This window comes from Eleutherodactylus coqui, chromosome 13 (genome assembly GCF_035609145.1).
Source record: "Eleutherodactylus coqui strain aEleCoq1 chromosome 13, aEleCoq1.hap1, whole genome shotgun sequence".
NCBI classification, from domain to species: domain Eukaryota; kingdom Metazoa; phylum Chordata; class Amphibia; order Anura; family Eleutherodactylidae; genus Eleutherodactylus; species Eleutherodactylus coqui.
The window spans coordinates 33,597,799-33,624,614 of NC_089849.1; the positions used below are offsets into that span (position 1 = coordinate 33,597,799).

The following is a 26,816-nucleotide window of genomic DNA, read 5'->3' on the forward strand; positions in this document are numbered from 1 at the left end:
CTTTGGATATCCCCAGTTAGCCAGCATGCAGGGCTGCTATATAATAGCAGATCCTGGCCTATCCATGCATTGCATGCTTGCCCATTACTTTACATGGTCACCATGTAATACCACATTTTCCCTACAGTGGGCACTACAGCAGAAATGCATGGCCTAGATATGTCTACCTGGTGGTAAGAGCTCAATAGCTCCACTGCCTTCTCTTTAAAAAGGCTGACACCTCTTAATGTGACAACCCCTCTTCCAACAATTTTACAACTCTCGCCTGATGAACATACTATTACACAGCACTACCTCTTCTGATTTTGGATGTTATGAAAATGGAACAAATCATTCCTTGAAATACTAATATCTAAAATGTTCAGAACATGTCATTGTCACACAATTATAATAAATGATAAACTTAGCAGTGCCAATTCTTACCTCTCCATTGAGAAAGCAGTACAATAAGGCCACAATGAAGCCCTAGTGGGAAAATCGATAATATAATTACTTAGATGTGAAAATAAGTACATTTCCATCAAGTTCTGCATGTCTCAAACCCAGCTGCAGCCCAATTGTAGCTTTAAGGGGTTTTCCGGGAATTTACTATTGATGACCTCTCCTTAGGATGGGTCATCAAGACTTGATCAGTCAGAGTCCCCAACTCAGGATCCCCACAGATCAGCTGATCCTCCAAGTCTACTACAGTGCAGCCAAGCAGAACACCCACATTGGTGGTCACAGCCGGAAGTATAATAGAAAGGCTTCTTTCCTGTATGCAGCGTAGATATTGAGTGAAGAGTTCAATGGTCATAGAGTCAGGACTGGAGCTGATGGCTGGGTGAGTTGAATGCCTGTAGGGATACTGGTCGGCCAGAGGCCAATAGGGTCGGGCACTATTACTATTTAGACTATTATATGGGTCACTTATTATTAGTGGGGACAATATAGGGGATACTGTTACTACTGGAGCCACTATGAGGGGCATCATTACTACTGGGGCCACCAGTATAGGTGACACTTACTACTGGAATCACTATGGGGGTCACTATTACCACTGGAGCCACTAGGGGAGAGCATATTACTACTGGGGCCACTCTGGGGGGGGGGGCACTATTATTACTCGGTGTCTATGGGGGTTAGTATTACTATTATGGCCACAATGGGGAACCTTATTACTACTGGGGCCACTATGGGAGTCTCTATTATTACTGGGGTCACTGTGCTGGGTCACTATACAGTCTTATTGTTAATAATCCACCCTTTGAAGGCAACCATAATGGGCTGATGTGGCCATTGGTGAAAATGAGTTTGACACCACTGGTCTAAGGCATAATAGCTTATGTCTTAGACTGAAAACTTTTTAAAATGTGCACTCATATCAAGACGACATTTTGGAAATTAAAAACTGGAAAACACCAAATGCTAAGAATGTTTAGTAAACCCACAGACTATAAGCATCTGATTATAGGCTCTAATCACCATAATAATCATAGTAAAAAATAAATCACCTGATTTGATCCAAGAACAAGCTCGAAATATAATCTGGCCCAGACACCAATGTGTTCAGGAAACAAGGCAAAAATGACATAATGAATTCCAAACAATGGGATCAGGAGAAGGGTGGACTTAGCGAGTCTCCTAAGAAAGGAAAAACAAAAAAAAAGAACAAAAATTGTCATAGTCATTATGAGTATTGGATTGAAAGAGCAACTGAGACCAGATAGATAAAGGGCCTTAATAATACCCTTTGTGTATAGTCGGTGCTCTGTATTGACAACACCCCCCTGCCGATCAAGGCATTGGGCTTGGTGCAAGTAAACTTTGCTATGTTGAAGTGACCATGCGGTCACAACTGGAGGGGAATATATTATCTCATGCCCTCCTTTATTGCCGCACATCCATTGGTTCCTGGAGCCCCACTCCTGTGATTTCAAATGGCCTCTACCCAATGAATACTGCGTATCCGTAATCAACCACTTCATGCTTACTGATTGGCCAGGGTCGCTACCATGAGCATTGGTGGGCAATCCAAGCAATGTGATATAAAAGTGACATCTTTGAAAATTTTCCTTGGCACCATTTCGCTGATGGACAAATTTTCTATTTCTGAGAAATGTCTGCTGAATATAAGACCGTGAAGACAGAAGTACAAATCTATACGCCCCTAAAAAAAACATTGGGACTGGCTTTATGGTACATATGGGCTGCTTAATAATAAATGTGAAGCATCCCTGGCTGTCCCATATGCCAGAAAGTCAAATCTACCCCAGAGATAAACTAGCATAGATTTCCATTATAATTTATGCCAGTTTTTGGTGTAAATTATAGTACATTTGTTAGTCCTTTGGTGCCCCTGCTTCTTTATGCTAATTTCTACCCACTAGGAAAGTGCTGAGAGTGGTGAAAAATTGCTTTAAAAAATGCACATTTTTCTCAAAATTCAGCTTTTGAATAAAAATACAGGGTGCATTTCACAGAATATTCGGCAAGACGCTGCAGAATACTTAGACATGTGGATTTTGGTGTGGATTTTTCCACATGGCAAACATGGATTTTGACATGGATTTGAAAATGGCTTAATTCTGTTAGCAATTCCGTGTAAATATCTGCATTTACAGATGTGGAGTGTGCTGTGGATTTTGACAACAGAATATTCCACAGCATCTTGCAGAATATTCTGTTACATGTGAGAGCACCCTAAGGGCTCAGTCAGAAAAGCAATTTTTGTGTGCGCCTATGTGCACAAACAAAATGCACTCTATGCATGTTGAAAATGCACATGACCGCTGCACTGTGCCCATTGCCTTCAACTACTGCAGTGATTTTTGGGGAAGGGCTTGAAATATAAGCCCTTCCCTGAAAACCATCCCAAGCTGCTGTAGAAAATAAAAAATATATATACATCACCTCTCAATGAATGGCTGAGCGCTGCCTCTGATTGGCTGAACGCTATGACCAATCACAGGCAGTACTCAACTGTCATTCAATGAATGGCTGAGCGCTGCCTGTCAGACCCAGCATGTTAGGGAGGCAGAGATTTTTAAATCCCCAGCCAGGAGAAAGTGCTTCAGAGCAGTGCCAGGGAGCCAGTGAGAAGACACGCCGGAGCCCCGACAGCAGCAGAGAGTTGATGTATATATTTTTTTTTCTAAACCAGCTAAGGCTTATTTTCAGTGAAGGGCTTAGATGTCAAGCCCTTCCCCAAAAATTACTGTGGGGGTTGCCCGCACCCCATTGCCTCCAATGGGGCGGCAGCAGCACCAGCCAATTTAAAGCAATTGGATAGCATCGCGGTCCTCTGTGACAGCTGTGGAAGGGGATTCTTTTGTCCCCGCTGCAGACCCCTTGTCACCCGATACTGTGACAGTGCTGCTGCAGTGTTCAGTGATGAGGGGACTTCCCACGGGGATTGCCGGAACCCTCTGGGAGTCCCCTGTCACCTCTGTAACATCACACAATCTCGTTATGCACAGCATGGACCTTACCAGCGTGTATTATAGGCACAAATGTCCTATCTTTTGCAGGTGCAAGCATTTTGCACCTCTAAAAAACGGACATGTGAACACTTCATAGGAAACCAATAAATCTAATAGACGCATTTTTTTTTTGCGCACATGGGCGCACAAAAAAAAAAATCGCTGGTCTGACGGCGGCCTTATGCTGCATTTTTTAGTGCAGATCCGTGGGCAGAATTTGCCCTGTCAATGGGCAAAATCAGCATGCAGAATTCTGATGTGAAAGTCAGAATTTGTAAAAACACAATTTTCTGCATTGGAATTCTGCTCAAATTTATTAGACATACAGACAGACAGACAGAATATTGTCTCACATGTATTGCTGCTTGTAGTTTTTACTTATATCTGGACATCGGATTTTCTGCAGGAGAATTCTGATCACATTTAGAAAAATGATGAAATTCAGCTGAAAGATAAGAAAACACTGAGAAATAAGAAGTTTTTAGATTTTTCTTTCTTACTCTCTTAGAATGGAAGTACTGAGCTTCCTTTATTTAGAATTTGGAAATGATGTCACGGGTCTAACTCCTCCCACCGGCTCCCACATGCAGTTGATCTCTGGCAAGGTAGGAGCTGTTTATTGTATACTATATATATGTTCACCTCTTTTTTTTCTGTATTGCTTAAAAAAGGCTTGATAGCCGAAACGCATAGCATGATATTAAAGACGGGACTTTTATACTTTATTCTCGTCAATCCCTGAATTTTATATCCTGGATCCTGTGAGCGCTATAGCCAGTTTTTTGTTGTTATGGTTTATGCTTAAGTGAAGACTTCTCGCTGTGAGGAATCTTGGTGGATGTTAGCTTGCTCTCCAGTGATCGGCAGGATTGCAGATGGGGCTTTTGATTATATGTCTGCCTGGAGAATAGGTGCTAGTGGGTCCCCTTTAGTTTAAAGGTGTGTCCCACTTAGCACCAGGTGATTTGATTGCTTTCTTTCTCACCTATTTATTAACTGCCTATAATGGAGTGCTGTTTTAATTCTAAGATGGTCAAGCAGTATCTCAAGGTCTAACATGTGTAAAGAGGAAGACAACTGATAAGAAACTGCTATGTATTAAGAAACTGCTATGTATGCATATTAATAGTATTTGGGGTAAAGCCACTCGCATTGTAAAATCCTATAAAGAATGAGCATATAGCATAATAAACTAGAATGCTACACACGTAACACCATCTCTGTGTGTCTCTGCGTTCTCATGACCGGTCATACCACTTTAATTTGGAGCCCGACAGCATATCACGAAACCATTGAATCTCCCTAACAGTATTCTAGTCCTCTCATTCCGTTTATTAGTTTAGTTGCCCTTCTTTGAACTCCCTCAAGCACTGCAACATCTTTCCTGAGCACCGGTGTCCCGAAATGTACACAGTATTCCATGTGAGGCCTGACAAGTGCCTTATGTAGTGGAAGAATAATGTTTTCGTCCCTTGCCCCTATGCCTCTTTTAATGCACCCTCAATGAGTGCTATGTACTAAGAACTGAAAGTGGAAATATAACTTCCACTACGCAAGCCGACAGTCACAGCTACAGGGTCCCAGCACATTCTGATCAGCTCTGCCAGTGGCTATTATCTCCACAGGGGATGTTTTTCCTGTAACTGGGGCTCCTATGGATGCCCCAGAAAAGTGGAAAAGTGTCAAAAAAAAACCCAAAACATGTGAATGTCTCTCAGAGATCTTATGGGGGACATAGATAGTTTAAAAAATTATATATATAAGTAAAACAAAATTACAGAATAAAATAAAAATATATACATAAAAAAAGAAAATAACCCAAACCCGACGCCAACCCAAATCGTCGCCGTATGCGCCCTGTAATACAAAACCATACATATTGCATATCAAAATGTCCAAAACAAAATAAGGAACCCATTCCCATACTTAATTTCAACGTAAATATACTAATATTAAAAAAATAATAACTATAAATGTTAAGAAAAACCTTTTTTAAGCTTTTTACCCCCAATAAAACTAAAAAAACTGAAAAAAAAATTGTGAAAAAGATATTTAAAAAATACCCCTACATGTCACATAAAAAGACTGGAGCAAAAATTATTTGGGTAGCTAAAGTAAAAAAAATAGGATAGTTAAACCACCACATGGGTAAAATCCCAAAAAAGTGGTGCTTAAGGTACAAAACAGCCTGGTCCTTAAAGGGTTAAAGTTTTTAAATGCGTTGTATGGTAAGTTAAATAGTACCACTGGAAAACATCACTTGTTTCACAAACAGCAAACCCTCATGTGACAGAAAAAAAGTTATGATTTTATTGAAAGTGGATCGGAAAAAACAAACAAAATAGCTATGACACAAGAGATTAAAGTTTACTGCAACCATACTTGAACCATCTAGTGTTCAATACTGGCTCTAAGCATCCTCTGCACTAATTACATTAAAGGGGTTGTCTCAATTCCCAGTTTTACCTGCAAACACTCTACCACATCTCATCCCAAAGTGAATAGTAGCTGATGGCTGTGCATACGAACCATGGCTACATTGACTTCAATGGGAACTACTTGGGTACCTCCAGTGGCCCCATTAAAGTGAATGGAGCTGTAGTGCGCATGCTTAACCTGCAATTGTCATTCACTTTAGGACAAGCCACTGGTGGGAAGTCTGCATGACAGGTAAAAGCTGAGACAACTATTTTTTGGAAAGTGAGTCAAAAAGTATTCGCACTCCAATTATGTTAATACTTTTGTAACTAATCTTATCAATGCTTTCCATTGTAGATCTCCATCTCCCCAGTCTTTGCTGCCCCACTTGTGATTTGCATGAAAGAAGAGCAGCGTACAGCGATTTATTTTTCGTGCTGTCTGAGGGGGTGTCTGCTGCCGATATTTATTGGATATTTATCTATTGAAGACTTTGTGCACAGTATGGAGAAAGTATTTTATCACGAAGAAGTGTGTCAGAATGAATGTGCCATCGCATAATAACATGCATACTGTTGCCACGCTTCAAAAATTTTGTTTGGAGGTGTTAAAGCATCCTCCCTATTAATGTTGAGCAATTAGTAAAATATTCAGGTTGGGACTGCCTGATGTGACTTTTCAAAAGTCACCGTGAATCATAACAGGCCATTCCGACGTTGTTAGCACTGTTGCCTTTTAGTGCTGAGGTCCTATGTTCAAATCCCAACAAGGATAACAGCTGCATGGACTTAAAAAAAACTCCATCCAGATGTTGCCCTTGGTCAGACTTGAATCTACAACTCTAGCACTGACAAGTGTGGTGGCTTAGTTGTTAGCACTGATGTATTGCAGTGCTGGAGTTGTAGGTTCGAATCTGACCATGGGCAACATCTGGATGGAGTTTTTCAAAGTCTATGCAGTGGTTATCCTTGTTGAGATTTGAACGTAGGTCCTGTCTTAAATATTTTACGCAACACTAATAGGGAGGATGCTTTTACACCTCAAAACAAATTTTTTGGAGTGTGTCAACGGTACGGGCAGCGATGTGTGGAGTTTGCAAAAATCGCCACTATCACAAGAAGCAACACTACTCCCTATAGTCCTGATCTTGCCCCAACTGTTTGGTCCCCTGAAAGAAGCCTTAAAGAGGTTTTGTCATTAAAAGAAAAATTATCTAAATGTACCTATTCCTTCCCTGTCAGTCTCCTTATCACATCTTCTCCTGGTTGAGCTTCTCCAGTGCCCCAGGTCAGCTCACTACAGGCTGGGCCCAGCTTGTTATAAAGGCTGCTCATCACAAACTCCTTCCTGCTGGGTCAGTAAAGGTCACATCCCTGTGCTGTAGCTTCACTGCCTAGGAAGTAATTGTAATCTATTTCTGAGACAGCTCCCATGAGCAATCTCTGAAGAAGATAGGCAGTCCTCCTGCTGGCCTGTGAGCTGTGACATAAGGTACATTGGCAGACTGCCAACCTAATGTAGGTAACCTCACAGGAAGGAGCAGAATCAGGCAAGTGGAGGTGAAGTGAGCCCCTGGACTGCAGGAGACAGGAGAAGATAAGGGAGGTGAAGATCTAGTAAGTAGACTGATGGGGGAGGAATAGATAAGTATAGCATTTATCTTTTTTAGTGACATAACCCCTTTAACCCCTTGAGTGGCACGCCCGGAAATTTTCCGGGACGAGCTCCACTGCTCATAGTGACATAGCCCGGAAGATTTCCGGGCTATGTATCACTATGGGAGCTGCAGAGCACAATGCCACAAGGTGTGGCAGGGTGCTCTGCCTGCACAGACCCACATAGAGCAGTGCAAGGGCTTTGAAAAACCAGCAGAAGATATTGCAGATATGTCGGCAATCTCCTGCACTGGTTTGTTTACAGGTTGCCATAGAGACCATCGGCTTGCAGGAAGCAAGCCGATGGTCTCTGTGGCAGGGAGAGCTTGCTGCTTGGCTGTCAGAGGACAGCTAGGTACCAGCTCTTACAGCAGAGATCAGAGAAAACCTCCGATCTCTGCTGTGTTAACCCTTTACATGCTGCAGTCTATGTGACTGCAGCATATAAAGGGCTGTCACTGCAGCATGTAAAGGGCTGTCACCATCGTACCCGGAATGTGATCAGGGGGTCCTGATGGGTCCCTGTGGAAGTCCCCTAAAGGGACAAAAAATTAAAATTTAAAAAAAATAAAAAAAAGTTAAAAAATTACAAAAAAAATAATAAAAACACTTGTCTCCCTTTACTTTGTAAAAAATCAAAAATACAATCACACATGTGGTATCCATGCGTCGTAATGACCCAGAGAAGGAAGTTAATACATTATTTAACCCCTTGATGACATGGCCCCTTTTTTTATTTTTTCCCCCATTTCTTTTTTTCCTCCCCCGTTTAAAAAAATCACAACTTGTCCCGCAAAAAACAAGCCCTTATATGGCCATGTCAATGGAAAAATGAAAAAGTTATGGCTCTTAAGACGCAACTGCAAAATTAGTTGAAATTCAATGATTAGACCATTTTAAAAAACCTGCCCTGGTGGGCACGACAGGGTGGTAGGAAACCCGCCACTCAAGGGGTTAAGAGGATGAAGATTCACGTCCTAGGAAAAAGTGAAGACAGCGGTGCAATCATGGCTCAAAGCTCAGTCTAAAACATTTTTTAACAAGGGTGTATGAAAGCTTACTGACAGATGGACAAATTGTATTGGAAAGCAGGGAGATTATGTTAAAAAATAATGTATTTGCCTTCTCTGAAAGTTGAATAAAATAAATTCTACAGTCAGAGTGTGGATAGTTTTTAGTTCACCGTTGTATTTACCATAGACACCAATACTAATTTACACATTACACACCATCTCTTATTGATCTGTACTTACAAATATTGCCACTAGGATTGGGGTCTTGATTATCCACCAGTAAATGTTTTCATAATCATCCCAGCATCTATAGCAAACATCAATACAGAGAAATGTTATATACGCAAGAACAAGGATGCAGTGCATTAATAATTCAGCTGTATGTGATGCACCAGAAGGGCGTCAATGAATGTAATGACCTTTTGGTAAATTCCTACGTTATGCAGCATTCCTTTAAGGTCAGGTTCACACAGACTGCCTTCTACTGGGATCCACTGCTCTTTATTAGAAAGTCATTTAACCGTTCCCCTAGTGAATCCCTAAAAAATAAGGTATTTCCACATTCACCAGCAGATGGCACCATTACATTTGTCATGGTCAGCATGATTTCATGTAGTGGTTTTATAATAAATCAGTTTATTCTAAACTTATATATAACTTATTTTGAAATGCCCAGGAGACTCCATGAAAAAGGGGAGACATCCAGACTGCTGGAAGCGCAGGGGCCTTGCATCCGCTTTAAAATATAGTACAATGCCACTGCAGTGCCACCTATGAGAACGCAGCTTCCCTGCAGGTCATTACAAAAGAAAAAGAGGCAGCAGCACTTCCATGTAAAACACCGCTGGTGCGAGGTAGATTAATATGCAGAGCCTAAAAGAGGAACCAGACTCCTAAGGTTCCAAATCACAGCCGTAAATAATATAGAGGCTGGGCAGCATCAAATATTGAAAAATCTTCTTTAATCGTTCATAATAGAGGAGAGTATACAAGCCTTGTATACCCTCCTCTATTATGGACGATTAATCCTTTGCAATCCAATTTTGGATTCGGGGTTTCCTAGGGGGCTTTCTCTTTCTGTCATTATACAATGGCGCTGTCTGCTGGCTAGAGCCAGTACTGCGGTATGGGCCATGCTGGAGAGAGCCCCCGACAACAGAGCGGCCAGTAATCTACAGTAAGAATACCCTACTGGACGTCTTCCGGCATCGGAGCTGTACAGCCTTCAATCAGAATGTCTTCAGACATCAGACAGTGGATTGGAAAGGGTTAAAGAAGAGTTTTCAGTATTTGATGCTGCCCAGTCTCTATATTCCCTACAGGTCATTGTCTGACCTTTTAATAGGCCTTCTAACATAATTAGGAATATAAGATAGCACCAAAATCTTCACCTTTAGCTCATATTCACAGTCATGTTACAAGGCCTAGTAGAAGGCATTGTACCATCTCTCATTTGCATACCAAATTTCCCAGAGGAGCATTGCAAGGTCTTTTAAAGAGTTTTGACATACAGGTGCAACATATCAAAAGTTTTGATCAGTGGGGATTCCGGTGCCAAGACCCCTCCTCCAAATGCTGTGCCCCTGTAATGGTTGCTTCTCAGCTCTTCTTGGTAGCTGAAGATGGACACATATATGTCTATAGAAGTCTATTTGTCTGTCTTCAGCTGCCAAGAGGAGCTGAAAAGCAGCGATGACAAACGAAATGGCACAGCGCTTGGGTGAGCATTGCAACTCCTTCATTTGAGCTATCAGCGGGGGTCACAACACCCAGACCACCACTGATCGAAACTTTTGTCATATGTTGCTTTAAAGTATCAAAACTTTTTTTTTAGGAGGGGCGTGGCTTGGAGAGGCACCGGAACGGCAGCAAATCTTTAGGCTCCGTTTGGAAACAGGCACTTCTAGCCATAAAAAGCACTGTTGGAGGTGGAAAACCGCAAAAGCAGATAAACGAACCTACCAGGACAGCATGTCAGCAAGAAGGAGAGGCTTGAAACCAGTGCCGACAAAGCTGGAGTCCTTCTTTGTGGCACGTGGGTCCCCCTCTGCAATGGCCGCACAGGAGATCCTGCCAGCAGCCCGCAGGGACCGGGAGCAAGTGACTGACAGCCGCTCTGCACTAGAAACCACAGCGGAGGAGACTGCATCTGACAGCTCTGCCGGAGCGACCGGAGGCTCTCAGCACACATCAGCTATACCGAAAGGCACAAGAGAAAGGTCAGTGAATGGGGGGAAAAACATTGCCAAGGGACCCCCTGCACCCAAAATGGCGCTGACCACGTTGCCACACATAATGAGAACCCCCACAAGCAGCCCAGAAAAGCAGAAGCTGAGAATATCTCAGACTGCTGAGAGTGATCCGGAGGCTGAACACTTATATGTGATAGCGGAGGAGAGAGAAACAGATAACCCTGCGGGAGGCTCACAGTATAACACAGCCACAATGGGAGGCTCAAAAGACAGAGCAGTGAATGGGGGGAAAAACAATGCCAAGGGGGCTCTTACACACACACTAAGAACCCCCACAAGCAGCCCAGAAAAACAGAGGCAGAAGATGTCTCAAAATGCTGAAAGTGTTTCAGGAGCTGATTATCTCCATGAAAAAGGAGACCACAAAGAATTAGATAACCTCACTGCATCAAACAAACCAGTGACTGAGCTGTATATAAAGGAAATAGTGTTGGCGCTGAGAAACACCATACAAGCAGACATTTCAATGTTAACCTCGACAGTAAACTCCTCCATTCGGGACATTAACAACAAAATAGAAAAACATGATAAAAAACTGGAGGAAGTGGTGGGCTCGCATAACTCATTAATCGACTCCCACTACGATCTAGAAGAAAAAGTTAACAAACTGCAACTCAAACTATCCGATTTAGAGGATAGAAATCGACGCAACAACGTCAAAATAAGAGGGATACCCGAAAATGTCTCCAATGCGGAAATCGTAAACTACATTACACGATTTATGCAGACCATGCTTCCCAACACGCCAATGCAAGAATTCAAGATAGATAGGGCCCACAGATTACCGCGCCCAAAATTCCTTAAAGAGGAATACCCCAGAGACGTTATAGCTCGAATTCATTATTTTGGCGCAAAAGAAGCCCTAATGAACGCAACAAGAAAGCTCCAACCCCTGCCAAACCCATACTCTGAATTGCGAATATTCGCTGACCTATCGCAATCCACCTTGGAAGCGAGGAGAAGCTTCGCAGCGATCACTGCCTCCTTAAGAAAAGCCAATATCCAGTACAAATGGGGATTTCCCACAAAAATTATAGTTACAAAAGAAGGAAGGACCCATATCCTCCAAGACCCTAAATCTGCGACAGACACCCTAAACTCTTGGGGAATTACACTGCAAAATTTATCCTATACAAACGCCAACACAGAAAAAAACAGACGCCAGCATCACACCAGCCGGAGCTCCTCACCCCCGCAATGATTCAGAAGACCTCACCTCCAATAGATACTAAACAACGTCTCATGAAGTGCCTGCTCAAGATAGCTGAACTTTTTCTCCCCCCACCGAAAAATGCAAGTTCTAACTTGCCCTGTATTTGTCAGTTTAATCCTCAACATTCTGACTTTCACGCCAAACGCATCCGTGTGTTCTGGCCCTATACAAAATGAGGATATTGTTTGGTTCTCTTTTTTTTGTTATTTTGTTTCCTCAGGCATTCGCGCATCACAGGAATTCCCAAGTCTCCAACTTTGCCGCCACCCACCATCCACATGGCGGTGAAAGTCCTATCGCTTAACGCCAACGGCTTGAACTCGCCATTCAAGAGAAGATCTGCGTGGAAAGAGGCAATTATGCAAAATGTTGACATTATGTGTATCCAGGAGACCCACTTGTTAGAAGTAGATAAAAGCAGAATGTCCCATAGAATGTTTCCGCAGGTCTTATTTGCTTGTGCCCCAAAAAAACAGGCGGGTGTGATGGTGGCATTCCGAGACAGAGCTCCGTTCACCATCGATAAACAGATTGGTGACCCGAAGGGTCGCTATTTAATCTTAGTAGGTTCCCTTAGGAATACAAAAATAACCTTAGTAAACACATATGTAACAAATTCAAAGCAAATTAATTTTCTTAACAAACTCAAAAAAAAAATTAACCAAGTAGCGGAAGGTCCAATAATGATAAATGGTGACTTCAACCTAGTACCTGATAGAGAACTCGACACTACAAACCCAAAACTTAAAAGAAATGCCACCCTGGGAGAATGGCTACACAAAAATGCGCTTTATGATACGTTCCGGTGCTCCAACGCCTCTGCAAAAGAATACTCACACTATTCAAATAGACACAGATCCTTCTCGCGCATAGACTTATGTCTAGTTGAGAGGAAACTCTTAGCATCAATACAAAAAGCGGAGGTTGGGACGGCTACTTGGTCCGACCACGCACCAATCATAACAACACTGAATGTAAGGGGCCTTGGAGCACCGACTAAATCATGGAGGAATAACACTTATTTAATGAGCATTCCCAAATACAGGGAAAAAATACAAGAAGCATTAACTGAATACTTTAAATTCAATGCCATCCCACAAACAGACCCAGCAATGGTGTGGACCGCCCATAAGGCATACATAAGAGGAATTTTAATAAAACTAGGCTCCAAATACAAAAGAGATAAAACAAAAAAAACAGATGAAATTCTAACCCAAATACAACTGAAGGAATCCCTTTTAAAAGTTTTCCCAGACCAAAACACACATACCGAATTACATAAATTGAGACTGGCCCTACGGAAAACATTACTAGGGGATTTTGACAGAGAAATTACTGCTCAGCGAGCGGACAGCTATTCAGCAATTAATAGGCCATCCAAATGGATGGCAAATCTGATTAAAAGAAAAACAATAAAAGCAAATATCCCCTACATTTGGAATTTCCAGGACAAAAAACAAAAACTATCGAACCCCAAACATATTGCAGACAATTTTTGCTCTTTCTACAGCAAACTTTATAACTTAAAAAATGATCCCCAAACAAAACAACCAGACAAGGAATCAATCAATGCTTTCTTGCAAAAGGTTAACCTACCGAAGCTATCATCCTTACAAACGGACCTCTTGGACGCCCCGTTCTCTGTCTCGGAAATAATAGACACCATAGCATCCCTAAAGAACCAGAAAGCCCCTGGGCCGGACGGGTATTCAGCAGAGTACTATAAAAACTTCTTACCTCAACTTTCAACCCATATCACTAACACATTTAACAAGATCAAAGAAAGAGGCTTCTTCCCACAAGAGATGCTGCAGGCCACAATTGTAGTCCTACCAAAACCTGGAAAGGAACCAAATACACCAACTAACTTCCGTCCTATATCATTACTTAATACCGATACTAAGATCTACGCTAAAACGTTGGCCCGTAGAATGGTGGACATACTCCCAGACATAATACACTCTGACCAAATGGGGTTTGTAAAGGGGAGACAGGCCTCGGACGGCACACGGAAAATTCTAAATCTAATACATTCAATAGAAACATCTAAGGTGCCGTCAATAATGCTGGCCCTGGACGCCGAAAAGGCATTTGACCGAGTCCATTGGGAGTACATCTTTGAGACAATGAAAAAATTTGGTTTTGGAGAAAACACGATAAGTGCCGTCCGGGCCCTGTATTCAGCTCCCACAGCCACTGTTTTGGTGGATGGTACCCTGTCGGTCCCCCTATCAATCTCGAATGGCACAAGGCAGGGTTGCCCATTGTCTCCTATTTTGTACGTGCTGGCTATAGAGCCACTAGCAGAACTAATTCGCACCTCCTCTGAAATAAAGGGAATCCCAATAAATCACAGACAATACAAAATAGGATTATTCGCTGACGATGTCATTTTGACACTGACCCGCCCCCTAGAATCTTTAAGAATGGCATGTAAAATAATCAACCAATTTAGTAATGTATCTCTATACAAGTTGAATATAGACAAGTCTCTTATTCTAGGTCTGGGGGTATCTACAAACCTAGAAAATGCAATACGGGCGGAATTTCCCTTTGAGTGGAAAAAAAAAGGCATACCCTACTTGGGAATAACGTTGACACCATCCACCAGAGACATAGAACTAGAAAATTACCCCAAACTGCTTAACTCCACCCAGAAAGTAATTGACCATTTATCAGGTTTAAAACTGTCGTGGATGGGCAAGATCACATCCTACAAAATGAAAGTCCTCCCACTAGTCCTGTACCATTTTAGAACCTTACCACTTATTATCTCCAAGCTTACAATTTCTAAACTCCAAAAACAACTAAACAACTTTTTATGGAGTGGAAAGAAACCACGTTTAGCCCTGTCAATATTAGCACTCCACCGGAAAAAGGGAGGAGCGGGAGTACCAAATCTAATGGCATACTACGAAGCTAATATACTAAACCAAACTAGACAATTAATCAGGACCAACAACACAGTAGGCTGGCCCAATGTAGAAAAAAGCTATATAAATGATCTACCTGGACAGGCACTAATGCTTGCTACTTCAATAGACGGTTTAATATTCCCAAAAAGCATAGACACCCAACTTAAAAACATTCCCCCTACATTACAAGCCGCGATCCAAACATGGAAAGAACTCACTAAAAAAATAAGCATATCCGATGAAACGGAATTTCCCCGCATACCTATCGAGACACTCAATCTATTTTTACCTAACTGTGATATGAAACCGTGGAGCGTTAGAGGAGTCAGATACGTAGAGGACTTAACATCCAAGAGAGAAATTAAAAGCTTTACAGAAATAAGTACTGTCTATGGCCTCCCGCAGAGCGAAAAATTTACATACTTTAGAATCTGCTCTCTCTTAAGAGAGAAACCCTTACACAAAGTAAAACTCCCGACCACAATCATTAAGAAAATTCTCACAAACCCTCTCGAAGGTAAATCGGAGACAAGAGACTATTATGACATACTAACCAACAACAAAGCAATAGCAAAAAAAACATACATGTCGAACTGGGAACTAGAACTCAAAGAAAAGATACCTCTGGATCAATGGTCCAGCTCGAATACGTTAATGACAAAATCCACTATGGGACTTAACATACTAGAAGTACAAACCAAAATTAACCTAAGATGGTACTACAACCCATCACTTTTATACAATAGATCGAACCTGGGAGATGGTTTGTGCTGGAGAGGCTGCGGCCAAAAAGGCACATTATCACATATTTTTTGGTCCTGCCCAACACTAAAAGTATATTGGGAAAACATAACCATGTTCTTACAAAGCACATTGAAGTGCTACATACCTAAAGACGCCAAAATGTATATATTGCTGATGGGCTTGGAAACGTTTCCTAAACAGATAAGATATGTACTTGCTCACTCCCTAATGACCGCCAAATCCATAATAGCAAGACACTGGAAAAATCCATTACCCCCAGACATAGAAGAATTTAAAAGACGTATGGACGAACAATATATTTTTGAAAAATGGTTGGCGTTCCGGAATAAGAACACCAAAAAATTTAATGACACCTGGGAGACTTGGAGAATATCCTTAAAAAAGTAACAGTTGAATCATACAGATGCGTGAAGCCTTGTTACTGAGTTTGTTCATATGTTATATGTTCGTTGCAAAATATGTGTGGAATACAGGTTGTTAGAGGAACACAACGATTACGCTAAGTGTAAGTTATAGAAAATAGTACATGACTATACCATAACCACAATATAAGAATGTGCAATAAAATCTCAATAGAGTACTATCCTATATAGCACAGAGTGGTTACCATACCAGTTACATATTTTGATTGTAAAGTTGTGGAATGTTACCAATTGTTGTAGTAAAGTAACTTAATCAAAATACTAACACAAATAGCACAGTCTGAATGTGATACTAAATATTCGTTGATTATGTGCAAATCTCTTATGCTACTATGTACCAATGACTTGTATGTTTGTTAAAATTAATAAAAAAATCTAATGTTTAAAAAAAAAAACAAAAAAAAAAAAAAAAAAACTTTTTTTTAGAAGTGCAGCTACTCTTTACGCCTACATGGAGGTCTCCACAAGCAGAAACTGTACTTGTTCCGGCATTTAAAATATAGTTACCTCACCTCATTCCTGCAGCTTGTGCTGCACTTTCCTCCTAGACGGTGCTGCAGACAACATCCTGACAGGTCAATGTCAGGACGTTGTCAGCCGTGGTGCCCGAGAGAAGAGGATTGCAAGCTGCAGGAATGAGGAGAGGTGAGTATCTGCAGAGACTGGTCTAATGTCTGCATAACTTTAGGGGATTTCATTTGAGGTCTGTATTACTTTAGGAGGTTTTGCCTAATCCCTGGTTTGGGTTCTGTGTGACCTTAGGATATCTAGGGTCTTTAAACGCTTAACCCTTTCCAATCCACTGTCTGATGTCTAAAGACATTCTGATTGAAGGCTGTACAGCTCTGATGTCGGAAGACGTCTTGCAGGATATTCTTACTGTATATCACTGGCCGCTCGGTTGTCGGCAGCCTCTTCAGCATGTCCCATACCGCAGTACTGGCTCTAGCCAGCAGATGGCGCTATTGTATAATGGCAGAAAGAGAAAAACCCCTAGGTAATCCTGAATCCAAAATTGTATTGCAAAGGGTTAAGAACTCGGCCTACATTGGACCTAAGGACACCACAATTTTGGGGTTTTTAATTTTGACCCTCTAAAAGCCATAACTTTATCCGTCTCCATAGCCATATGAGAGCTTGCTCTTTGCGTGGAGAGCTTAATTTTTTATTGGTTACCATTTACAGTCCCTATCATGTATTGTATAACTTTTATAACTTTTTTGAGAGGGCAGGTGAAAAAACACCCCAATTCTCCCTTTTTTATGGCGTTCACAATGAGGAGTAAATTACATAACTTTTTTCAGCAGGTCAGTATATTTTTAGCTTTTTTTCCACTTTTGCACAATATAAACCTTTTTTTGTAAAATACCTTTTTTATTTGCATTGCTTCATTCAAAAACCCAGAACTTCAACAGAGCTGTGTAAGGGCTGTTTTTTGTGTTATAAGCTGTAGTTTTTATTGGTTACATTTGGGGGGAACATGACTTTATCACTTTTGATGCATTTTCTGCGAGGCAAAATGAACATGAAAAGCATTACGGCTCTGTTTTTTGCTTTTTTTTATAGTGTTTGCTGTGAGTGATAAAAATTCTGTTCAATTTATTGTACAGGAAGTTTTAATTCACTTTTTTTCAAGAGTGAACAGGTAAAATTGCACAAAAAAGGGTTTTAACGTGTTACTTGAGCATTTTAATTTTTTTATGTCCCTGTAGGGGACTTGAACCTGTGATCTGTTGATCACCTTTATAAAAGAAAAGCAGTTATTGGCTGGCATGGTCACATTGTTCAGAGAAGAGTCCCCAGGGAAAGGAAGGAAGAAGATGTGTGCGTCTGAGGCTTGAGCATGGTAGCAGTCAGAAGCTCCGACAGTAAAAGGGAGGTGACACAGCAGAACAAAACACAGAGACAGACACAAGTGAACAGCAGCAGTGTGTTGACTTACTCTGCATGTACGACCGCAGTGTCAGGAACCATTGCCGGGAGAGACATAAAGGGGCTACGGTTGAGACTGCTAGAGAGAGGGGCACGGTTCTGCAACTTTTTGCATTAATCATCTCTGTCAGATTTCAAGAGACTTCTCTTCCCTCTGTGGTACCAAGAATGCCTTGAGAACTGTAAGTTGAGGTCGGTCCTCGATAACAAAAAAACCCTTGCGTGCACACCACTTGACTCCAGGTAATACGCAGGCCTGCCAGTTACAATATACGTGCTCGGCACTAAAAATGCAGAAGCGTGACTGCAGACGAGCCGGGATCTCACAGACTGCTATTACCGGAGTTCGCACCTGCCAGTCACTGGTTAATATTTAAGTTACATTAGGACTGTGCGTGGTAAACCACCATTTATTACTGGGTTCGTTCGGTGGTAATATCACCTGTTTTAAAATTAAAGTGTATTAAAGAGCTTTGTGATTAACGAGAAAAAATGTTTATATCATTCTGGTAACATTAAAGCTGTTCCTACTTTTAGTTAGAGCTAGTTAGGTTGTCCAATGTTTCCGTAGAAACTGCCTAACTTTTTGAAGTGGCAAAAACTTTCTTGCTAGTTCATTCTACAAGTTCATTTGTTAGAAGAAAAATACGTATTTTTGTAAGCCTGGTTCCTGGGTCGCCTGCCCCTACTGTGTCATTTACAGTGTCTTAATTGGGCTCTTTATTACCTAAGGGAGTCTGATTTAGGAGATATGGTGTATATGGTTTGGACTTTAGAGGGTTTAGTCTGTGGTCTATATTCATTTTGTGGTGTGCTGAAGGGGGTCGGGGGTCATAAGCACGACTTGTGATTCAAATGTAGCAGGTTGGGGACGTGTACTATATAAACAGGCAGGCGGGAAAAAGTGCAAGACTTTTCATATGGGAACCAGGGAAAAGGATAAAACGGGATCATGGTGCACCTCAAAAGAGAGGACCAAGGCCCGGAGATGTAGTGGAAGAAATCTATTCAGCAACGCATTTCAGTGCCGGAATTGCACCTTCCTCAGGCCAGTTACAATACCGCTACACTAGAGTTAGTGAGTGACTTTATCTAGTCACCTGATCATTCACCAGGACCAAGTGGCAAAACACAAATGATAAAAAGAAACAAACTTATACACTAAAATCCGTTAAAGGGGTTGTCCCGCGAAACAAAGTGGGGGTATACACTTCTGTATGGCCATATTAATGCACTTTGTAATGTACATCGTGCATTAATTATGAGCCATACAGAAGTTATTCACTTACCTGTTCCGTTGCTGGCGTCCCCGTCTCCATGGTGCCGTCTAATTTTCAGCGTCTAATCGCCCGATTAGACGCGCTTGCGCAGTCCGGTCTTCTCCGGGTTGAATGGGGCTGCTCGTGCTGGAGAGCTGCTCCTCGTAGCTCCGCCCCGTCACGTGTGCCGATTCCAGCCAATCAGGAGGCTGGAATCGGCAATGGACCGCACAGAAGACCTGCGGTCCACCAAGGGTGAAGATCCCGGCGGCCATCTTCGCAAGGTAAGTAAGAAGTCACCAGAGTGCGGGGATTCGGGTAAGTACTATCCGTTTTTTTTTTTCAACACATGCATCGGGTTTGTCTCGCGCCGAACGGGGGGGCTATTGAATAAAACAAAACCCCGTTTCGGCACGGGACAACCCCTTTAATTGATACATAAAAATAAACAAAAAAAACATTTTTTTTAAAGATTTAAAAATCTATTTGCATATGCAAATTATGTTGGCTCCTTTCTCAAGGCAGTTCTAAAAAGAAGAGCCGTGGATGGGAATGAAATCTTTAACTACAAGCAGTTACCAACGTCACCAACAATCCTCCCTTCACAGTACAATGATAACTCAAAAAATTATTAAAAGCACAAAAAGCGAGACCAAAAGTTTTGGCACAAATTATAGCCCAGAAGTAACACATGACAATTCAACAGATAAAATATAATTGTTTGATATATTAAATTTCTAAAGTATAGAAAAGCAATAATAGAAGTGTAGAATTCTTCAAATAATAATACAATTAATCAGTAAAAAGAGATCAAGAAAAACGAACATAAAAATAACATCAATACAACAGTATAACATAAATGAGCGAACTGACATGTAAAACAATGTATAAAACAGAGCTGATAAGTATAAATAGGATAAATACCAGGACTAATAAGTAATGATTAATAATTAATTTGTACAGATGATGACAAAATGGGAACTGGATTACCCCAGGGAGCTAATAAAGATTATCAAAGGAGGAAAACTTGGTGGACAAAATTTTTTTTTAATTACAACACAATCTGAGTGCCAGCAGAAAAGGACAAAAAATGAGGAAAAAGGGGAGAACATTAGGATAATCACACCGCTTCAGTACATTACTGATATACGTCACGGACTGGCTGCTGCTGTTGTGACAAGCTCATATACGTGTTGTGCTGCTGCACATCTTCAGGAGGTATCAAGATTCCCTATATGTGATTAGTCTTTTCTATTTGGATCCCTCTGCCTTATGGCGCGCTGCTTCTGTTCATTTTTCAAGACTTTCATGTGTCACTTTACTGCATCTTCTTGATGTCCCTTTTCAAAAGTTACAAAGCATGAACTCGTGTAATGAGAAAAATCTCATCTCTGAGATGCTTCGATTAAACATCAGGATCAGATCTACGTAGGAGCGTGTTTGCCAGAAAATTTCAAAACCGTGGGGAACCTCAAATAGCCTCGGAGCTAATGGACACTGAGCTAATGATGGATGTACGAGTCATAGAAAACATTAATAATGATCCAGGCCCAGTGCAAGGTGTAGAATAATTCACTAAAATGCATACTATATACAGGGAGTGGGCAAAATAGGGAAACACCGTACAAAATGCATGCTTTAAGTTACATGGAATCATAAATCGTATTTCAATAAGACATGTAGAGACCAATTTTAAGTGGAGGTAATATGTTTCGGACACTGCTGGGCAGAAGTGAACATCTGTCTGAGCAACAAGGTTCCATTGGTCAGGGGTTTGTGCCCCTCAGCTGTTGTTACCAGCTGGCTCCCAAAACCACCCAGAGCAGGGCAAGAGGTGAAGTAAACACAAATTCCCCGGTAAAGCTCTCAGCCAAGCAGGGGTCAAAAGGGCAGCTCAGTGATAATAATTAAAATGCCATGCATTTCTTATGGTGTTTCCGTATTTTTGTTCACCCCTTGTAGGTAGCCCATGTGTCTGCTATGGGACTCTTGAGGAAAATGGTTCAACACTGGATGGTCTCATCTCCTTTGCTATTGAGTGGTATAAAACTGTGCAGGGCTTCCCTCTTCAGAAGAACTGCATTATTTGGCTTTGGGAAAATGGCTTTATGCGGTCTTACTTTTCTATGTGTACCAGTGGTACCAAGTCTTAAAGGGAACCTGTCATATGCAGTCCGATCTGCAAGCAGAGTGTTAAATAGCAGGAGGAGCTGAGAAGTCTGATATACAGTTTTGTGGGAAAAGAATCAGTATAACTTTTAATTTATTGATCTAAACCTCTGCTTATTTTGAGCTCAGAAGTCCAGTGGGCGGTCTTATCAATGACAACTATCTCTATATACACAGTCATACAGTGAAAGATGTCAATCTCTGATAGAACCACCCACTGGACTCTTAAGACCAGAATAAGCAGTTTAGATCAATAAACTACAATTTCTACTAAATATTTTCCCACAAAACTATATATCATTCTGCTCAGCTTCTCCTGCTATAACATGCTGCTTGCACATCAGATTTTTAATGTGACAGGTGCCTTTTAAATGGAAGACCGAAGTCATGGCAAAAAGCTGAAATATAAAATCGAGACAATTGTCTCGAGGCCCATTTTGGCTTTTGTAACTCGGATCTATTTTTTGTGATTGGATGAAGCTAAAATGCAAAAAGATGCGCCAGAGCTGAAGTTTGCAATACTATAAGTGGAGGCAGCACATGACTGGGTTAACGGGGAGGGAAGGGGTTAACTAGTGGGAAGGGTTGATCAGAAAAGGGGGTTAGAAAAGGAGAGAGAAAGTGCGGGAAGAAGAATGGAGGAGCCACTTCGGGAGCAAGCAGAAGAGGAAGAAGCAGGAAGAACAGCGTGGACAGTGAAGAAGTCCCACCTGTCCGCCCTTATAAAAACGAATGGCTTGATGGAGGCAACGGAGTCCAGGAATTGTGTTTTGTCATGGCAGCAGTCAAGGGAATGTCCTTGCTGTTAGCAGAAAAGTGGGATAAGGTGAAGGCAAGGGCTAGATAGCTACCATCCCCCCTTTTATTGAGTATTTGGTGGGTCTGCGCCTCTTGCCTTTGACAGGGTAGAGCCCCTGCAGAGACGTTGGGAGTAGCTAGCCTTTGGATGGCTAGTGGGTCTCTGAGTCAGGAGGTAGGTGACTGGAGGCAAATGGGCAAGTTTAGGTCTCCGGGGTCAGGTGGCTTGCGCGAGAGCATTGGTTGGGAAATCAGGTCTACCATTCGGTGGTGTGTGGCGAGAGGCCACAAAAGACATTCCTAGTTGGTGAGGCAACAGAATTGTTTGGGGCTCCAAGGACCTCCCCTTTTTCAGGGGGATGTCTTTTGATAATGTTGAGTTTTTTAGGACAGTGTTAATTTTAATAAAATGGCTGCTGTGGCCAATTTATCCAAAGCTTGAAGTGTGGTGTGGTTAATGTCGTCGGGAAAAGGAGGTGTTCTAGGATACAGCAGGACAAATCCGTTATACCCGGGTCATGTAAAATGACTCTTACCCTGTATTATCAAAGCTGATCCTGGTCTTTATCCACACTGCAATGGTAAGCACTGGAAGACCTGAAGAAAAGAAAAAAATACTGAAGAAGTTCTCCATATAACTATGCCAAACATCTCACTATAAATGTATGTGTGCTGCTTAGTGTGGGGGATCATTAATAAACCCCAAAATCAATATAGTGAAACATTTCATATAAACTATTCAATAAAACGTAATGGGACACCTGAAAAAGAATCAGAAGTAGTATTTATTTCCATATGTTAATACTTAGTAGGGCTCCTGTGGCTTTAATGACATCGGATACTCTCCGGTATACTTTCTATTAACGTCTTATAAACTTCAGCTGGTATTTCCCTCCATTCATCCTGCAAATATCTGGCGAGTTCTCTCACAGGAGATGGAGGCTGTTCCTATTTCCTGACCCGACAATCCAGTTCATCCCAAAGATGTACAACAGGATTCAGGTCAGGGCTCTGTGTAGACCAGGCTAATAGTGGAACGTCCACATCCTCAAACCAATGTAAACCGTGTTGGATTTGTGACAAAGCGCGTTGCTTTGTTGGAAGTATTGCTGACTGTTTGAAGAGTATTGCCACATTGTGAACAGCCTATTATTCTCTAGAATGTCAAGGTATACCTCTGTGTTCATGGTTCTTGTCACGACAATCAACGGACTGAGACTATGCCATGTTAAACACCCCTAGACCATAACAGAACCTCCGCCGTACTTAACTGTTGGCACAACACACTCAGGTAAAAGGCATTCGCCAATCATCCTCCACTCCCAGGTACATCCATCTGATTTGTAGTTGGAGTAGCGTGATTCATAACTCCATAGAACATTCTTCCATTGCTCAATTGTCCAATGACGACACTTCTTGCACTATTGTAGATGGGGGGGGGGGGGGCGATGCATTGCACTCCATGATGGTCAGCTTGTTCAGCGGCATAACCGTACATCCAATTGCATGCAGTTCCTGTCACAAACTATGGCTGGCCCTCCAAGGGTCCGCATCTTATGTAGCATGACATGCTAATTAATACATAAGACATGATCCATTCTACTGATAGAGGTGTCGAAATACTTTCGGTTGGATAGTATATACTAATAGGGCTCCAAAACGTTTAACATGATCTCTCCAGTGTTAATGCTGCCCCTAGTGGTGGAAGCTGCACCTTTAAAGTTAACGGCAGATAGAATTAAACACCAACTAGTCAATCTGCATTGTTAAATGGAACTAACCCTATCTTATTCTCAATATTGGTGGTCTTGGTGGTCTGACCCCCATGCTCAATATTATCCTATTGATAAGTCATATATATATACTTGTAGGAAAATCCTTCTGATCAGGACAATCCCTTTTCAGATGCAAGCTAGTCCACAGATCAGCTGATCGACATGGACCTGGCTTCAGATACCGATCAGCTGTTTCTGCCAATGGAAGACATAGGCAATCATTCATTTACCCTGCTACTACTCCTGTGGAGTAAGTGAAATATTACACCCTGTAGTATATGGAAGCAACGGATCCACTAGAGTGAGAGACATTCTTGGTTGGACGCTTTCCATGCTGGCTATTAGAATGTGGGCCCCCCATCATATCACGTTTGTATGCCACAATCTCCTCTTATGCACACTAGTATAGTTGAAGGTACGCAATTCTTCCAAATTCTATGCTTTGCTGTTGAGATTTTGGAAAACTTTTGAGATAACTGGGGGGTGGAGCCCTTTGGTAACTACCCCTAATGCTTTGTCCTTTGTATGAGCGAGAACTCACCCCAGCCGATGACGATATACCACCAAAAATACCGCTTCTGCGAGGTAAATGTGAGGGTGAGCAGAGTGTGTAGATACATCCCCTCCACCAGAAGCCAGGAAAAATTTGCAAGGATGGAGTACTGGAAGAAAACCACAGCTGCCTTACAGCTTACCTGGAATGAGAAAGAGAACATATTGAGCAAGTTCTAATCCTTATGAAGGATAAGATGTCTTCCATTTAAAAAAAAAAAAACATGGCCAACTTCCTGCAAACGCAGCACCACAACTGTGCAGAGGTCAAGTGTGGTACTGCAGCTCAGTCCCATTCGCTTCAATGGAGCTCAGCTGCAATACCAGACACAATTCATGGATAGGGGTGGCACTACTTTGGATGTGAACTCGAATGTATTCTAACCTAATATCCATTTTGGCAATCCCTTTTTCTTAGAAGATCACTTAATGCCCTGCTGCAAAAACCACCAGTGATCACTATTATATATATATATATATATATATATATATATATATATATATATAATTTTTCCACTTGTTTGCTTGTATTATGTACTGCAATACTATGGTATTGCTGTACATAGTATTTTTTAAATGTTGCCTATTAAGCTCTGCCTAGGCTCCATTCACAACTGTGTTAAGGCTTCAGTCATAATTCTGTTCCTCTGCTCCATTTTTGAATTAAAACAAACTGATCAGTCTTTTTTACCCTTTCGATTTCAATGGGGCTTTTATAACATGGAAAACAAACTGAAAGTTTTGTCTTTGCATCCATTCCGTCTGGTTGCCGTTTTGTTAACTGAACAGATAGCACAGCCTGCAGCACTATATGTGTTCATATAAAGTGGCTGCAATTATGCATCAAGTCTGCTACATAGTGAAAATAAAGCATACTTGACTCCGCGTTGCCAAGGTTTTTGTAGATTGTAAGCCCCCGCAGACAGGTTCTTCTTTCCCTCTATATCAATTTGCGTATTGTTTCTGTCATTTCCATATGTAATGTAAACCCCTGTTCTTCTATGTAAAACGCCCGGAAATTAACAGCACTTTAAAATAAACAATAATAACTAGCGAGTCAGTATTGTCAGATACTACAGATTACATTGCCAATGTCTTTCAAACAGTTATACAGCATTCCGAAACTGTGTGCTAAGTTAAAATGACCGTACCGCTAATTCAGCCAAGTATTCTTCTGGTTACAGAGCAGCAGGTGCGCCGTGTCTTATCTGTCCCGCGCATGGGGGAACCGCACATAATTACTGTACAGCGTTCCTTCAGATGGTTTTGTGAGGATAATGAGATGTATATGTATGCATAGCGAGCCTTAGTCATGACTCATACATATTTTTACCGTAGACATAGTGCAATGATCAATATCTTCATCCGCAAAAAGAATGGCGTCTTTGATGAAGACAGCAGCTCCACGTATGATGAAAGATACAAAGAGGTTCATGTGGATATAATTTCTGGGGCAATGAAGTTTCCTGTGGGAAAAAGAAGCAAAGCAATGAAAATCAATCTATATCAATATCTATCTATCTACCTATCTATCCATCCATCCATCTATCTATCACATATCTATCTATCTATCTATCCATCCATCTATCTATCTATATCAATATCTATCTATCTACCTATCTATCTATCTATCTATCTATCTATCTATCTATCCATCCATCTATCTATCACATATCTATCTATCTATCCATCTATCTCATATCTATCTTACTATACAGAAGTGTATAACCCCACTTTGTTTCGCGGGACAACCCCTTTAACATCTATCTATCTATCTATCTATCTATCTCATATCTATCTATCTATCTATCTATCTATCTATCTATCTATCTATCCATCTATCTATCCATCTATCTATCTATCTATGTGGTTCGCAAGGGATCCCTTCTCTATGACACCCATATGCCCCAAAAGCACCAAGGGAGATGTTGTCTTAAAGGGGTATTCCCAAAATTAACATCTATCTATCTATCTATCTATCTATCTATCTCATATCTATCTATCTATCTATCTACCCATCCATCCATCTATCTATCTCATATCTATCCCTCTCATATCTATCTATCTATCTATCTATCTATCTATCTATCTATCTATCTATCTATCTATCTATCTATCTATGGGGTTAGCAAGGGATCCCTTGTCTATGACACCCATATGCCCCAAAAGCACCAAGGGAGAGGTTGTCTTAAAGGGGTATTCCCAAAATTAACATCT

The 26,816-nt window shown here is 41.4% G+C and overlaps 1 protein-coding gene across 1 annotated transcript in view; it reads right to left on the minus strand.

The window, feature by feature from the left end:
* LOC136588415 (vasoactive intestinal polypeptide receptor 1-like) overlaps window positions 1–26,816 on the minus strand; it is an 80,237-nt gene that overhangs the window by 7,674 nt on the left and 45,747 nt on the right. Inside the window, exons 6-12 of the mRNA XM_066587605.1 lie at window positions 25,933–26,065; window positions 24,589–24,742; window positions 22,809–22,869; window positions 8,788–8,854; window positions 3,815–3,906; window positions 1,494–1,623; window positions 424–465 (exon numbers count right to left, since the gene is read on the minus strand). Of these exons, the coding sequence (XP_066443702.1) occupies window positions 424–465; window positions 1,494–1,623; window positions 3,815–3,906; window positions 8,788–8,854; window positions 22,809–22,869; window positions 24,589–24,742; window positions 25,933–26,065 (679 nt within the window). The remainder of the gene's footprint in view (window positions 1–423; window positions 466–1,493; window positions 1,624–3,814; window positions 3,907–8,787; window positions 8,855–22,808; window positions 22,870–24,588; window positions 24,743–25,932; window positions 26,066–26,816) is intronic.